General features: G+C 42.5%; 2 protein-coding genes across 8 annotated transcripts in view; both read right to left on the bottom strand.

Annotated features, from left to right (window-relative positions):
* HPRT1 (hypoxanthine phosphoribosyltransferase 1) overlaps window positions 1–8,058 on the bottom strand; it is a 28,551-nt gene extending 20,493 nt beyond the window's left edge. Inside the window, exon 1 of the mRNA XM_087749020.1 lies at window positions 7,939–8,058. The gene's annotated coding sequence lies outside the window, so the exon portion shown is untranslated. The remainder of the gene's footprint in view (window positions 1–7,938) is intronic.
* Window positions 7,939–14,904, bottom strand: part of PHF6 (PHD finger protein 6) — a 29,490-nt gene continuing 22,524 nt past the window's right edge. For 3 of the 7 annotated variants that reach the window (XM_087749014.1, XM_087749013.1, XM_087749018.1), the window contains 2 exons: window positions 9,618–14,586; window positions 7,939–9,258 (listed from right to left, as the gene is read on the bottom strand). In XM_087749014.1, coding sequence (XP_087605140.1) covers window positions 14,457–14,586 — 130 coding nt within the window. In that variant the 3' untranslated portion in view covers window positions 7,939–9,258; window positions 9,618–14,456. The remainder of the gene's footprint in view (window positions 9,259–9,617; window positions 14,587–14,904) is intronic. The other 4 variants (XM_087749011.1, XM_087749015.1, XM_087749016.1 and 1 more) reach the window with 4 other exon arrangements.

Here is a 14,904-nt window from a genome sequence, read left to right as displayed (position 1 = left end):
GATCTTGAGGTAAAATAATAAGAAAGCATGGAAATGCCTGGATAGCTCCAATGGTCTCAAATGGGGAAAAAACCCCAGTGTCAACTTCTCCTGTAGGTCCGGAGTTAAGGACAATGCAACCGTGCAAGTGGAAATTCATGGTTTCTTATATTCTAGCATAAACAATTATGTATCAGCTGAAGACTTTCCCCTTCTTTCTCTAAGGGGTGGAGACCAAGTTTTATTTTATGCTGCATAAATACTTTGTGTCAAGAAAAAGATAATGATTCTTAAAAATAACTTTATTCATAAAGAGCTGCAGCAATCAACTCCTGATATACATCTAGCATTATTACTGTCGGCTCAGAAAACACGATTAAATCAATTTAAGTGTTCCTTTGTATGAAACAACCAATTTAAGCAATTTTAACTAAGCAAATAGGCACGATCCCTAGTGAATGCGGTATTGTTGCAGCTAGGTGTTCAGCTACAGTTTGGGCGGGTTAACTCTGGAGTGGGAGGAAGGAGCCTTTATCAAATTGCCTAGAGCAGCAGAATGAATATGCCCTGCAGCTAACTAATATCAGGAACATGTCATAGCTGGCCTATTTCCAGAAGGCTGGGAAAAACAGCAGCTGCCCTGTCAAGTTCAGCGAGAGCCTGACATTATTGGACAGTGGGCAGAGAGACCATTCAACCACAGAAGCGTTTCAGGATCTGCTTTTATTTTAGTTACTGAAGACATTTCTCATTAATGACCGATATCAATGCCATTAAAAGCAGCATCCAACGGCACCTTTCTGATTGCATGCAAAACCTGTTGGCTTGACTTCTGTGCGATTTCTCCCCAGAGGACAAAAGCATTAGTCCTGTTTTGCCCTTCTGGGTGAGCCATTTCTTTGTTCCTCCTGCCAACCAGCACATTTCCAGATCCAAAGCATTCCTGGTCCCGCTGGCACCCCGTTATGGCGGGAAGAAGGGATTTACAAAAGCAGAAGTATTTGCTGATGTTACAGGAAGCCGGTTAGCTGAGATCAGCAACAGATTTAGTAGATGACCAGTTTTGTTCTTGCTGGTACGGGAGCCACCAAGGTTTGCAGGGCAAGGTGAAGGGAGGGGGGTCAGAGGTATCAGGGAGCCGCACATTTTCTGGCTAGATGATGCATAAGGTGGGAGAGCCAACGTTCTGGTTTCTCTGGTATGTGCAGCTTTTTAGAAGGCAAAATAATTTAATAATTATGTTGTGTCTCTGAGCAGATTCCTGATTTCATAATTGTTTTGTCCTCTGTGCCAGTCAGGCGTATCTCAGTGCTCAGGCCCAGTGAACCATGGCCAGTTGTATCTAACTTTATTAACAGGCTTTTAAAAACGTTCCTTGGTTTCCACATGCCTCCGGTGGCGGGATACCTGGAGATAATAACTGAGTATTCATCGTTTGGAAAGACTTGAAATAGTGTGCTCTGAGTCAGATCTTCAGGTCACCGCCCATTCACTAACCCTCCTCTTCCCCCCATTTTTTCCTCCCAGCTTTGCCATTGCTGCTGGGTGACTCACAGGGAATTAGCGAAATTTATCTGTTGGTTTTTGTTTTGTTTTGTTTTGTTTTTCACAAGACAAGCCTCCTAAAAAACCAAAGAGCACAATGATTTTTCAGCAGATTAACGACTGAGACCAGCAGGACTCCCTTGTGACCAAAAATTAGTCCGTGCGGACAGAATGGGGAAAAAATGGAGAATTCAAGGCATATTGAACTGGTCCTGATATGAGCACCAACATTTTTAATCAAGAGGAAAATCAAAAAGGAATATCTCATTAGAATATATATATAGCATTAACCAAAATATGAATTTAGCATGCAAGCATCCCATCTTCATCATGGCTACAGGGAGATCCCTCCACTCTGACTAGTAGTTTAAATAGACTAAAATTATTTTTCTAGCCCAATATTTCAAATGGTAGAGGAAGCCAGATGTACCAAAACAACATTTAAAAAGAGACACACCCTTCCTAGGAAATAGGGAATAGACATTATTTGCTGGAAAATACCTTTTTAAATAACGTTATTCCTGTTCACCATCTTGTTGACTTTTGCAGAAATTAGTCATCAAAGTGATTCTGAGTGGTGACAGTCTCCATGGATTTTGGGAAGCGGTGTCTATCTACCTACTCATTTCAAGACTGGGACTTCCTGGATGATGAGAGTTTACCAAGATTCCTCTCCCTGCTCAGCTAATAAATGACAATTTACTTATCAAAATAAAAATAAGCAAAACCTCTGAGCCTACGCATTCCTCCTGTGGAGCTGTCAGTAACTTCCTTTTTCATGTACATCTTTGCCTTTGTTGACCTTCATTGGGAAAATGCTTTCACGCTTTAGGCAGGGGGTTGGAGGAACTACAGACATTTTGCACTTTATGCAGTAGTGCAAGGAATGGTCGCTGTCACAAGAATTACACAATTCCTACAAAACACTCTGTGTTGGCTTATCACAAAATGTCAGCCATCCTCAGAAACGCTGACTTGGATTGCTGCAGACAACGCCGTGCTTCGGGCTGGTATTTGTGGCATTTATTGGCTTTCGTTTGCAAACATCCGTGAAGAATTATCCCAGTGGTCCTGGTTCAGCGCCGCAGTGCGGGACCAGACGCACGACGGCGTCTGTCACAACACGGCGGAGAGGCTGGCACTCGGCACTATGCATACATAAAGACACACTGAAGTCCTGCCCGACGGGATTTTCTGAGTACCCGCGCGCTGCCAAGGTCCAGCTAGCCTAAGGGCCTGCAGAAATTTAAACAAGGATTATCTTAAAAAGGCAGAAAACAAGCAAAGGCAGATCCTGTCACCCCAGCAGAGCAGCTGACGTGGGCTCTGTGCTGCCAGACCCGAAGCACAACCCCGTGCCGTGGGGCCCTACGCCCCTGGAGGCACCCAAGACTTTCAGTAGCCCAAGCCCCGCTGCCGTGGCCGAGCACGTGGGGCGCCCACCATCCCCCCAACAGCTCTGAGGTCTGGGCTTGCTCCGCTTCCCGCTCTGCAGGGAACTTGCTCCCTGGGCACGCGAGAACTGTAAGAAGTGGCTTGGAGGGGGAGGAAGGCACACCTGAAATCGAGAGACCCACGCAAAAGACACTGTTTGAACCTGTCCTGAACTGAACCTGAACCTGTCCTTCAACCCGCTCAGGTTGAAGCCTGAGCAATGTAACTACCAGCAAGGTATTTGTCTTTTTTGTTTGAAACAGCTGTTTTTCAAGCCCAACTTGACTCCCTGAACAATGTGGCCTGATGGAGTTGCTGACTTTTCACGCAGCAGAAGGTAAAAATCCAAGAGTTTGTTTTAACACGACAGTAGCTCTGTGCTTGCTGCAGAGCAGCCTTCAGAGGTGTTGCGCTAAACGTTTGCTGCAAGCGTCTGCAGCATCACTGCTGCCGCATGAGGGAAACCACCAGCGTTTATTAAAGACGTTGTCACATGGCACCGAAAACCCCGCACGCCAGGACACCGTAAAGCCCAGGCTGACCTCCTTTTACTCTTCCCACCCATCTCCTTTGACCGCAGGCATTGATCTTCTCGCCCTGAAGCAGTCACCTGAGGTCCCCAGCAACCCCTTGCAAAAGCAAAGCAGAACGAAGAGCAGAGCCAAGACCAGTTATGAAAATCAGATTCTTTCCTTCACCGTGCAGCAAGCATTAGTGAGAGGTACATTTTCTCCATGCCGCTAACAAGGACAACTCTTCTGCTCCCCTCACTCAGCAGCACTTGCATCAACAAGATACCTGGGTGACCCAGAAGCTCCTATGTGACACATTTCAGTGCAAACTCTACCAAAATTAACGTGACTGATGGCAGCCACCTTACTCTGCTGGCTTACTCAAAATTAAATGGTCTCCGGCAGCACAGGAGTGGACAGATGTCCACATTGCAACACACACGTGCAGCAAACTCCTAGGACTACACAGGCGTAAAAGGACTTCTGGGAGATGGGCTGTGCACGGGAAGCGCTCTTGCTAAAGTCGAGCACCTTATTTTAGCCAACAACTTAGTTAACACATCCTCTGTTTTTTCAGTCAATGTTTAGATGAAAGCGCGCCAGCAAGAAGCCAAGGGAACCCTGCGGCAGGACTTCAGCCCAGGATATCTGCGCTGGAAGCTCGTTTGTACCGTACCTTCAACTGAAGTCAGAGGGGAGGCTGGACGACTCCAAACGCAGGCAGTTGGTGCTGGCAGGAGGTCTTCCCACCAGGGAAGGGGGAGCGAGGGAGAGACGTAGGCTTTCGCCCGTTGCCCAGTTTCTTTCTGAGGAATGAACAGGTTAATCTGCTTTCAGCAGGCACCTGAGTGCAGGACCTGCCTGCAAAGCCCAGGAAGCATTTCTAAAAGCTAGAAGACTAGCTGCGTGACGTGTCTCAGAAGAGGCGTCTGTAGAGCTACACACAGGTGAGCCAGACACAAGGATTGTTTGAAAAATAAAAAATCTGTCCAACCTACCAGCACGGACAAAGGGGCCAACAGGCTGACGTGTGACGACAGAAACTCGAGAGAAGGCAAGAGGAGATGGCAAGGCTGTTTCAGCAACAGGGGAGAAGAATGAGGAAGGCCAGCAAGAGACCATGAGGCAGCAACCCGATCAGATAACTCGCTGATAGAAGGCTGTGTTTGCCGAGGCTTGCAGATCCAGCTGGCACTGTCTCAATGCAGACGAGGCATCAGGTGGCAGAGCTCACATGCCAAGGCCCCTGCTTCCCATGCAGGTCGTGGCAGCTGTCCAAGTATCTCAGAAATCTTCTCTGGGCAGATTACAAGGGAAGCAGAGACAAAGCACACGCCAGGCCGGGAGGGAACGGCACTTCAGGACTCCCTTTCCCTTCGCAAGACCTTTTAAGTTGTATGGTATGAGCTGGCAAAGTCATCATTCGAATCCTCAAATATTAAACGCTGTTCTAGGAGTAACACCAGACCCTGAATCTGGATTTGGGTTAAGGGTACAAGACTGGTTGAGATGCCTGGTGAGGACAGAGTCAGATAGTTCAGCGGAAGAGCGCTTTTAGAACTCAGTTTGTATTTAAAAGGGGAAATAAGTGAATTTATAAGGTCCCCAAGATAAACAACCTGGCAGCAGAGAGCCTGAATCCCTGCGTACTGTCTGTCAGCCACCCAGAATCCTGCTTGACCCAGCAGAAAGCCCCTTCAGAAATCTGCCCTCAAAAAAACCCATGAGACAGGGATGGGAAGAGGGAGAACTGTTCTCAAAAGGACTGCCAGGCCCCATAGCAAGGGGAGAAAACAACCTTTCTTCTGGGACGGAGAAAACAGGACCTCATCTGAACCCTCTCTCCAGACAGCCAGAAAGCCGAAGGTCCCAGAAAAAGAAATAAGCTTGATGCTTTTTGAACCTCTCTGACTCCAGACACTAACCCTATTTAGCAAGCAGTATGCTCAGTTAATTGCAGAACAGAGCACCTGCACCTATAACTGCAGGAATGTAAGATATCATAAAGTGCTTGACAGAGATGACAATAAGAGAATTTTGCTTCAAATAACATTTTTTTGCCAAACGTCTGCTCTTAATTTTATCTATTAACTGAAATCCACTCCTCAAATTGGAAATCTGTGCTATCTGATGGGCTAATACAAGTTTTACACAGTGATAGCATCAAGAGTTTTTAAATTCACCAAGGCTTATCTAAGCCTCAGGTTGCTCCGTTTCTTCAGAACCTGGAAAAGTTTTCCAAAACTCGGTTCCCTTCTGGTGTAAATACTGGTCGGCAGCATCAGAAAGGCTTTCCAAGGGGGAGTGAGACAGACTAGAGCGCCTGTCTCTGAACCCCCGCCAAGCGCATCTTAAATGACAAACTTACAGACTCGTGTGGTCCTGCTATGGATGAGAGTTTAAAAAGAATGGCAAGTACAACGACACTGATCTTCTGTTTAATTGCCACACAAATCAGATAATTAGATACAGAGGATTCAAATAAAAGCTGAGTATTCGACAATACAAAATCGAGAGGGAAAAACAGCTATGCACAATTACTGCGTTTTCAGTGATTCCTGTGAAATAGCTGAAAATGATCCAGAGATTTAATTACCGTCTTGGAAAATATTCTTGCTACAAATGAGATAGATCGTGCTAAAGGAGAATGTGAATCTTGTTATGTCTAAACAATCAACAACTACTGAAACAAAGAACAAGGAAGCTCGATACTTAAATTGAAACATCAGTCTTCATAGTCCAAACCTACAGAAGAATGTGAGGTGATTTATTTTAGGGCAAAATGCTGGCACTAATAAGTAGGTAAAAATCACTGGGAAATATGGCAAAACCAAATAACTCATAGGCTTTAAGGCCGGAATGAATCCGTTCTGTCATTCAATCCAACTGCCTGGAGAGTCTTGGGTCTTTTGTTTTTTAAAGTAGTCTCATTTAAGGAACTGACTTTCCAATTTCATATCATCACATCACGATTTAAGGATGTTTAGTTAACAGCAATTTGGAGAGTTTAAAAACCTTTTGCAGCCCAGCTACTGCAGTTCATATTCGGATGTGTCGCCTGAGTATTTTGGTTTTAGATTAAAGGCCTCCTCCCCGCTTTGAACTTTGCAGACTGCAGGGATTGCCAGCGCCAGTCTTAACCACGGTTTAAGTAAAAAAGAATTTGAACTTAGATCCCAAGTAAGCTACCTGCACTCTGGAAGAAGCTAAAATTGATACAACACAGCAGGGAATAATAAGATTAAAAGCGTTGCTGACTGTGTTTAACTTCAGCGACTTCTTGTTTTGGAGAGGTATCTAGGCTTAAAACTATAAGGCAGCTGCATGGCTGCGTGCCAGAAGGAAGTTCACAGCAAAGCTGTTTGCACAGCATCAGCCTATTTTTAGTATACGGTTAGGGAGCGAGTTTTTTCCTCCCCCTGCCCCAAGCCTCTGTAATGCCCTCCGCTGTCAGGCAGGAGCTTGATTTTTTGCACTGGAATATGGAATTTTTTTTGGCCAGCAGTGTGAAATAGGGTATTGCACGTTGTGCCAAGCAACCTGCACATCTAGCCAGGGAATAAAAAGCAGGCCAGCACCAGCCCTGGTTGCTCTCTTCTCAGCTGGCATATTTAGGAAAAATAAAAGCAGAGAACTCCGTTTAAACAAAGTAAGAGCCCATCTCTGGCAAAAATTCAGATGAAGGTTTAAGATTCCTGCCACAATAATTGGGTAAGAGATCAGTCACTCCAAAGCCTGTATCATCCCAGTGCACGTACGCACAGAATTAAGAAGCATCAAGGAGTTGCGTGCACTAATCCCACACATGTTCCTATAAAGTACTGCTGTCACTTTGCTTATTCTTACACAGTAGAAATGTACATTCAAGGTGTGGGACACATTCAATCAAAAAGCTGGGAGTGCTGAAGTACTCCCAAAAATCAGAAATGGAAGAGCGGAGAGTGCCTTACGCTGGGTGGTGTCGGAAAGTTCATACTAACTGTGCAGGCGTGGGCCACTCCACAAGAGCGTGCCAGTCTCCCCACAGATGTTGTTATTACCACAAGTGCTATTTTAAAAGAAAAGATGAAAAAGGAAACGCATGGCTGTGAGCCCTGAGGTCAGGCTCAGGAGCTCTGCCAGTGCTGTGTTTTGCTCCAGAACGGTAGTTCTGACTCCCTGCAGAAAGCCCTACTGTGAAAACCTAAGAGGGCAGCCTAAGAAATGCCAGCTGGGAGGCACTTCAGCTAGCCGTATCCCCAGCACCTCCAACCCACATCTGCACCAGTCCCATAAGATGACCATTAACTTTTCCTTTAAAGTCTCAAATTCCAGAGATTCCACAACCTGCCCAGGAAAGGTACTGCAGAGCTTAACTCTTCCTGCCGTCAAGGCCAACCGCCCGTCCTGATGTCTAAGCTAAATGTCTCCTGCTGCAACGTAATCTGTTTGTCTCATCCTACCTGCAGTGGCAAGCGAAAATACTTACTTCTTCTTTGCAGCTACCTCGTACCGATTTGAAAACACGTCTCTCCCATCACCTTGAAACAAGCCCAGTCTTCCATCCTGTCATCCCTCTCATTGCTTTTCTCTGGTTGTCTCCAGCTGCTCCACATTTTCCATGCAGGGCGGTGCCTACAGCTGGATACCACGTTCCAAGAAAGGCTTTGTACTAGCTCATGAGGAAGAAGGACCACGTCATGTATCTTACAGACGACATTCCTGTTCATACATTCCACAACAATTTTTTTTTTTTTTCCCCAGGAACAGGATGCTCTTGGATCATGTTCAGCTGGTGACTGGCTGTAATCCCAAGAGAACATTTCTGTACAACCCTAGCAGCCTGTCCTGTCCCATCCTCTATTTGTTCAGCTGACCGTTGCCTTCTGCTGAAGTGTACAAATACACATTTGTCAAATCCATTGCCGGATTTACTGAACCACATTCTAACTCTTCTGAATTGATCAAGTTCATTTTGAATTGTAATTGTCTTCTACTCGGTCAGTAGTTAGCTCAAGTCTGGTGCTCCCTACAATTTAATCAGCATATGCCATCTAAATTGTTCATGAAAATACCAAATACCATCAAGTCAGAGCAGAACTGTAGAGAATCCCACTCAATACATCCTTGCAATCTGACTGTGAACGATGAATAATTACTCTGAGTAGGGTTTTCCAAACAGGTTTTTTATAACCTCACTTTTAAATTGATATCAGACCACGTTCCCCTGCTTTCTTACGGGAAGCCATTAGAGTCAGTTAAAGTAAAGCTGTGCCCGCTGCTGCTCCTCTGGTCAAGCAGGTTGTAGAAGGAGCAACATTAGTTTAACACAATTTGATCTTTCTTTCTTTTAGAAGCTCACCGATAATTTCCCTTTTCCATTAATTTTCCAGTTTAAACTATCGACCCCGAGTTCTGAACAGACGGGGGGAAGCAGAGACAAGCCGAGCCTTCAGAGTTTCCATCATCCCCCTTTGTCTCTAATGCTTGAAAGTAATTTACCGTATGGGGTATCTGATCTAGGCATGAGGGTAACTGCTGTTGTTGTGCTTGCGCTGCAATCTCTCACACACGGCAGAATAAGGAGAGCTTGTCTAAGGGAGGAGATGAGAGCCCTCGAAGTATTCACTGCTCTGCCCTAACGTCACACAGCACAAGGACAATGGGAGTCTTTTGCTCCTGCGCCGCTGGGTCCCTCCTCCATTGTTCCAAGACTTTGGTGACCAGCTATTCCAGTGAGAAGTCACATCCACGAACCAGAGAAGGCTCCTCAACAATATCCTGCACTTCCTGCAAAGATCCCAGCTGACTGAATTAAAACAAAAAAAAACAGAGCAAATAAAGTAAACATGCGTCCAGTAATTACTCCCAACATCGACTTTGATAATTAGCCTCTTCAGGAAACCTTTGCAAAGATGGATGTGGAATCACAGTGTCAGTAACTACTCTTCATCAACAAGACCCGATCATTTGGCAACGCCTATCTGAAGATGATGCGTGACAATTTTTTCCTGACACGTGAGTCTGTGCTGACTGGGGATATGATTTTTCTCAGGTCGCAGTAAATACCTACTACGCTCATTAAATCGACTCCTTGTTTAAGGTGACGACATAAGAGCATGTCGTTGATTTTAGAAAATAAAATCTTCATCAATAGGCCAATAGTACCCCTCCTCCTATGGAGTTTTCCCATCACATTTCTTGATACTTTAAAAACACGGAAAGGTATTGCTGTCACACTCCAGGCAGTTATGTATTTGGACAAATCCAGCCTTTTCCAAGGGATCTTTTGTTTTGTTAATCTCTTACACTACATGTACACGGTTCTAAAGTGGATCCTGGATGTAACTGCTCTTCTGCAGTGTAACATTCTGCATTCCCTTGGCATCTTAGCCTAAATTAATTTGCTCTTGAAAAAGAAAAACAAAAGTTCTTGAAAGGTGAGAGTGGGAACCTTCAGTGAGTCAGTCGCTTCACATTATTGGCTAGGGATAAATGCAAAGCAGCTTACCCATTGCACAAAGTTAAGAAGAACACACAATTTGCAGAGCTACCACTGAGTAAGTGGCATACTGTAAGTATGCATTCTCACCTCTCTCCTGGTAACATTTTGATGGGCCTGTAACCTCCACAGGAAATACTGCATTTATGCATTAAAACGACAGTTTTAAAAGTTATACTTTCAGAAAAAGAACAGATATGCCAGTATGAAATTCATAACTCATTTATTGAATAGATATATGCAAGGATACCAATAAAAAGAAACTAATACTGCAAACTACAACTTTGGAAGTAAAGCCAATATAACAGGAACAAAATATACATAACATTGTAGATAGGAATGCATTTACCCTCTTTCATACATTCCTTGTCTTTACACCTAATGTAAATGTACGCTAGAGCAAAAGCTGCAAATGTTAGCCTAACCTGAGTGCTTTTTGACAAGCAACAGTTCTCCAGGATTCTTTAAGGGTTGAGATGTCACTGCTGACTAACGAATGTGCATACGTATGCATATATAGAAACCGCTTCAACAAGTATATAAATCAAGAGCTGTGTTCTGTTTTTTAACCTCCATCACTAATACAGTGGAATCTGTTTCTGGTGACATGGAAGAAGAGTTACTATTTGCTATAATGTACTTTCAGTTCTCTTAAGATTAATTTCATCTAATGAGGATTAATTTTCTTGTCAATCTGATTCAGCATATTAATATTTTTGGAATGCAGTGATTATCACCTGCCAGAGAAGTCTGATATTCCAAATAGATCATCACCTCTTCATCTTTCACTCTGGTTTGGCATGAAGTTATTTTTCATATAGGCAGCAGTAAGAAGCAAGCTCTCTTCCTGTACATCACGTTTTAGGCCCAGATTCGGTATAATCGTACCAGTCTAGATCAGCACAGCTCTTTGCACCTAAAGATCAGACTTTGCGGAGTGTAGGTGTAGCTCCTGCTAGAGCCTTATCACAGAACCGCCTGTGGATCAACACCTGCTGAACGAGTAGATCTTTTGATCACCTAATCTATTTCATCCTAGCTAGCTGCACTGATGCCGATATCGAACCGGCCTTTCGCCCTTCCTTGAAATGGAGTGATAGCACAGCTTACTGCTATAGTGTTTGATCACGCCTTGAGACTCTGGCATTACACCAGCTGTATCCTCAAGTTATTTCAACAATATCCTTCTGATGCCTGTCCTTCCTTGGTACAGTCCTTTCTTGGTATAGCACAATCGCAGATCTGTTAATATAGAGATACAGTGAGTTGGGGAGATCTGTTAATATAGAGATACAGTGAGTCGGGGAGAAACCTCCCTTCTCAGAGGGTTCCAGGCATCTTAAACAGCACACGCTACGCTTGTGAGCAAAAGAAATGCCCAAAGGAAAAAAAAAATTTAAATAAAGTGAAACCAGTTTCATAAGACAAGTTTTGTTAAATTCATGAGTCCTGATTGTGAGATGAAAGCAGAAGGTATCTATTAAAAAAAAAAATCTCAGTAACAAATAGACTGCATTAATTTAACTATCTAATTTAAACATACCTATTTCACCTATAGAGCACTTTCATTACTTCTAACATTTCTGGGAAGGCAGTAGATGCTCCAGAATAATCTCCAATATATGCTTGCAAAGATTACATTGCTTTACCAAAAAAAACCCAAACAAAAAACAAAAAAACCCAGACAGACTGTCTGAAATTCCAAGCTAAAATACACATAAAAAGACAGTAATGGCAGTATCTTGTCTTTAAAAAAATGATGTAAATGTTGTATACTATCATACATTGTCATGCTTTTTAAAACTACAATTAAGGACGTAAGAGATGTACAGTAAATACACTGCTGAGGTACATTTCTTCTAAATATTAACACCACGACAGAATTACTCCCCAGCAGGTGATGCTACTTGGGAACATATAAATACAATTTTTACATTGTAAGGCACTTTTACCCAGCATACATGAGTTGAAGTCAGTTATGACAAATTTGAGGCTCGTACGAAAAGATTTTTGCTTCTGACTTTGTCTCCACGAACTGTGAATTAATGACAGTTTAGTCAGGCCAGCTCAGCACGAAGAGGTAACAGGTAAACCAGCCACTTACTTTTCTGCTACCTGAAGGTAAAGTGCTGTCCTGGTTCTTCGAGGCATGGAATGGGGTAATTTATTTCGTAACAGATGAATTATTGGACTGAATATTATACTAAGCAACTGACACACTACGAATTAGAGCTCAGTCTCAAATACAATCAGTATGCTGGCAGATCTACCCCATGCAACCTTAGTTAAAATACAGTAGCTGCAAACAAAGTGCCTTTTTTCCATGGGAGGGCCATGTCTGAGGCACAAATCTAGAAGTAATTTAAACATTGAAGGATGCTATTTTGCATTCTAAAACTGTTCTGAGTGGCTGAAAAATGTTCTTATTCTAGGAGAAACAAAACACCTTGATAGACAATTTCAATAATCGATCTGTCATTGCAATTCAAGTCACGCTTTTAATTTTGAAAGTTACAAATACAAAATAAAAATGATCAATGGCATCATGTTTGGAGCAGTAACTGAATATTTCCTGTACACAGCAATATTTCTTTCCAAAATGGCATTATTCTCCAGGAAAGCAAACAGAATTGATTGAATTCTAACAGGTAAAATGTTAGAAACTCCAATATACAGTAATTGAGTCCCTCAAGACATTAAGGGAATGCATAAGAAGACAAACGACACACGTTAAATCTTTTAAAAATACAAGTAAAAAATGCTACAGAAACTCATGTTACAAATGAACTGTTTTTGCAATACCAATCACAGAAGAACTGTAGCAGTTTATAGTCAAATCAGTGTATTTTGCTTGTTTCCTTCCTTCAAATCCAGAAGTTTTGTTGGGAGTTCAGAGTGAAACAAGTCAAAACCCTAAACAAACAATAAGGTGATGCGATAGCAACAGACAAACATGTGGACTAGATTCAGCTTTTTGGTTTTATTTAAGTAAGTCTGAGAATGTGCTTTAACAGACCAATTGAAGAAGCTAGTAGCCATTAGAAATGACAAGGTGTTTTGAAAGCAGTCAGAGGACTGATCTGTTAGGTTTGGTATAGCCTAGATCTGATTATTCCCTAAAGGAACATCAACATCTAGCAAGTAGAATTCCACGACATGATTGTTGACTTGACAGAAAGAGAAAAAATAATCACTAAAACAATAAGGATGATAAGCAACGTTTCTCATATAGTGGTCATAAGATTAAAAAATAAATACCAATCTAGCAAAAAAGGTTGTTTCCTCATTCTTCTTACAGAACATGGGACCTTTATGCATATTCTGGACAAAACATGAAGTGTTCCACAGAACACTTGAGGTATGGACGTCAGATATGGTGGCTAAATTCCATAGTGAGTTAAGAATTGTAACTCTCTGAAGTAAAAGAGATTGGGCTGCAGAGTCCAAACATTTGTATAGTAAGGTTTTCATCACACTTGAAGTGTTCTTTGTAAATCAGGGACACAGAGAGGTGTGTCGGTGGGGAAAGAATGAACTACAGCCCTTTGGCATGAGTTCTAAAGCTCACAGCTCAGAACCAACAGCTGCTCAAGTTAATCCCCCGCAAACAATGCTGGGCGGAATGAGCAGTCACAACAGGAACAACCTGAAATGTTCACGCGTGCTTCGGTGTACACTGAGTCCTTTTCTACTGTGTGCTTTGCAAGCAAAAACAGAGCGCGGCTTTCCCATGTATAGCCTCCGTAACTTGTGTATGAAGAAAATGCAAAATTCACAAAGTACCAGCTTGCTGCCACCACGAACTTGTCCATGTTGTTAATTAAACTAGCTAAGACCTTCCCTCATTGCATGAATCCACTAAACAACTTACACATTCCAAATCTTAAGGTTTTTATTCAGTCCAGAAATATAGATCTTACTTCATTTCAATGTCTGCCTTAACTTTTGACACTGTACATATTACATATCATTTATATAGTGTTTCATTTTTTCCAGACACTGCAGACTACAAACTACATAATATTGACATGTAAAACTCTGCCACTTACTGAAGGCTCACACACATGAACGTTTCAGGCAGTTCAATGAAATTTCTAACAGAGTTGGGTAGTAAAAAGTTACTAACCCTGTTCTGATTTTAGAAAACAATTTAAAAGAATTAGTAGTTATGATGTCTTAGCCATTCCCAGTTCTATAACTCTGTCCCTTGAACCTGTTTAAAAAATGATGAAAACAATAGTAAATTTAAAATTATACAGAAAAGCATTTAGCAGCTCTGACATTACATCTATGTTTAGCGATAGAAACGAGGGCCTCCCTTCTTATACTGTTACAAAGTCAGCTGGATTTAAAAAACAACAAATCCTCCCCATTTTTCTATAGTATGCCAATAAAAAGTACTTATCTGCATACACTAGATTTAAATACTTCACTGCAATAAACTACATTAAATGTATATTGCGTTTCAGTCTTGGTAACAGATCTGTCAGGAGTAACTTCCATACCTAGTTTCCATTGAGCTGCTGCTGAGGAATGTCATTATGGTCAGTGCCTGATTTGCCACGGCTTTTGCTTTCTCTTTCTTCATCCTCTTCATCTCTTTCATCATTTCCGCTATGGTTTTTACAATAGAGTCTAGCACAATAAAAGAAACAGTGAAGACTTTTACTGAAAATATCTATCAAAACCAGACTTTCCTCTCAATTAGTTTTGAGATGTGCTACAAGTCACTTGCTAACTCTTTTAACCCATCCATGGTTTTCAGTCAAGCATCAGTTAAACTGAGAAAGAAAACAAGGCTGGAGACTACCCAACAAAACTTTCATCAATTCTAGTTTCCAAGAACTGCTACTACACTGCTCAGAGAATGCCCTCTTGTGGGCACAACCACACTGGCACCCCAGCTGCAGCCAAGTCACTAACGCCAGCAGTTCCGCAAGTATGGAAAATTAC

Source organism: Nipponia nippon, unplaced genomic scaffold, assembly GCF_047370975.1.
Source record: "Nipponia nippon isolate SJK-2023a ecotype South Korea unplaced genomic scaffold, ASM4737097v1 scaffold_12, whole genome shotgun sequence".
NCBI lineage: Eukaryota > Metazoa > Chordata > Aves > Pelecaniformes > Threskiornithidae > Nipponia > Nipponia nippon.
This window is presented reverse-complemented; position numbering and strand designations above follow the sequence as displayed.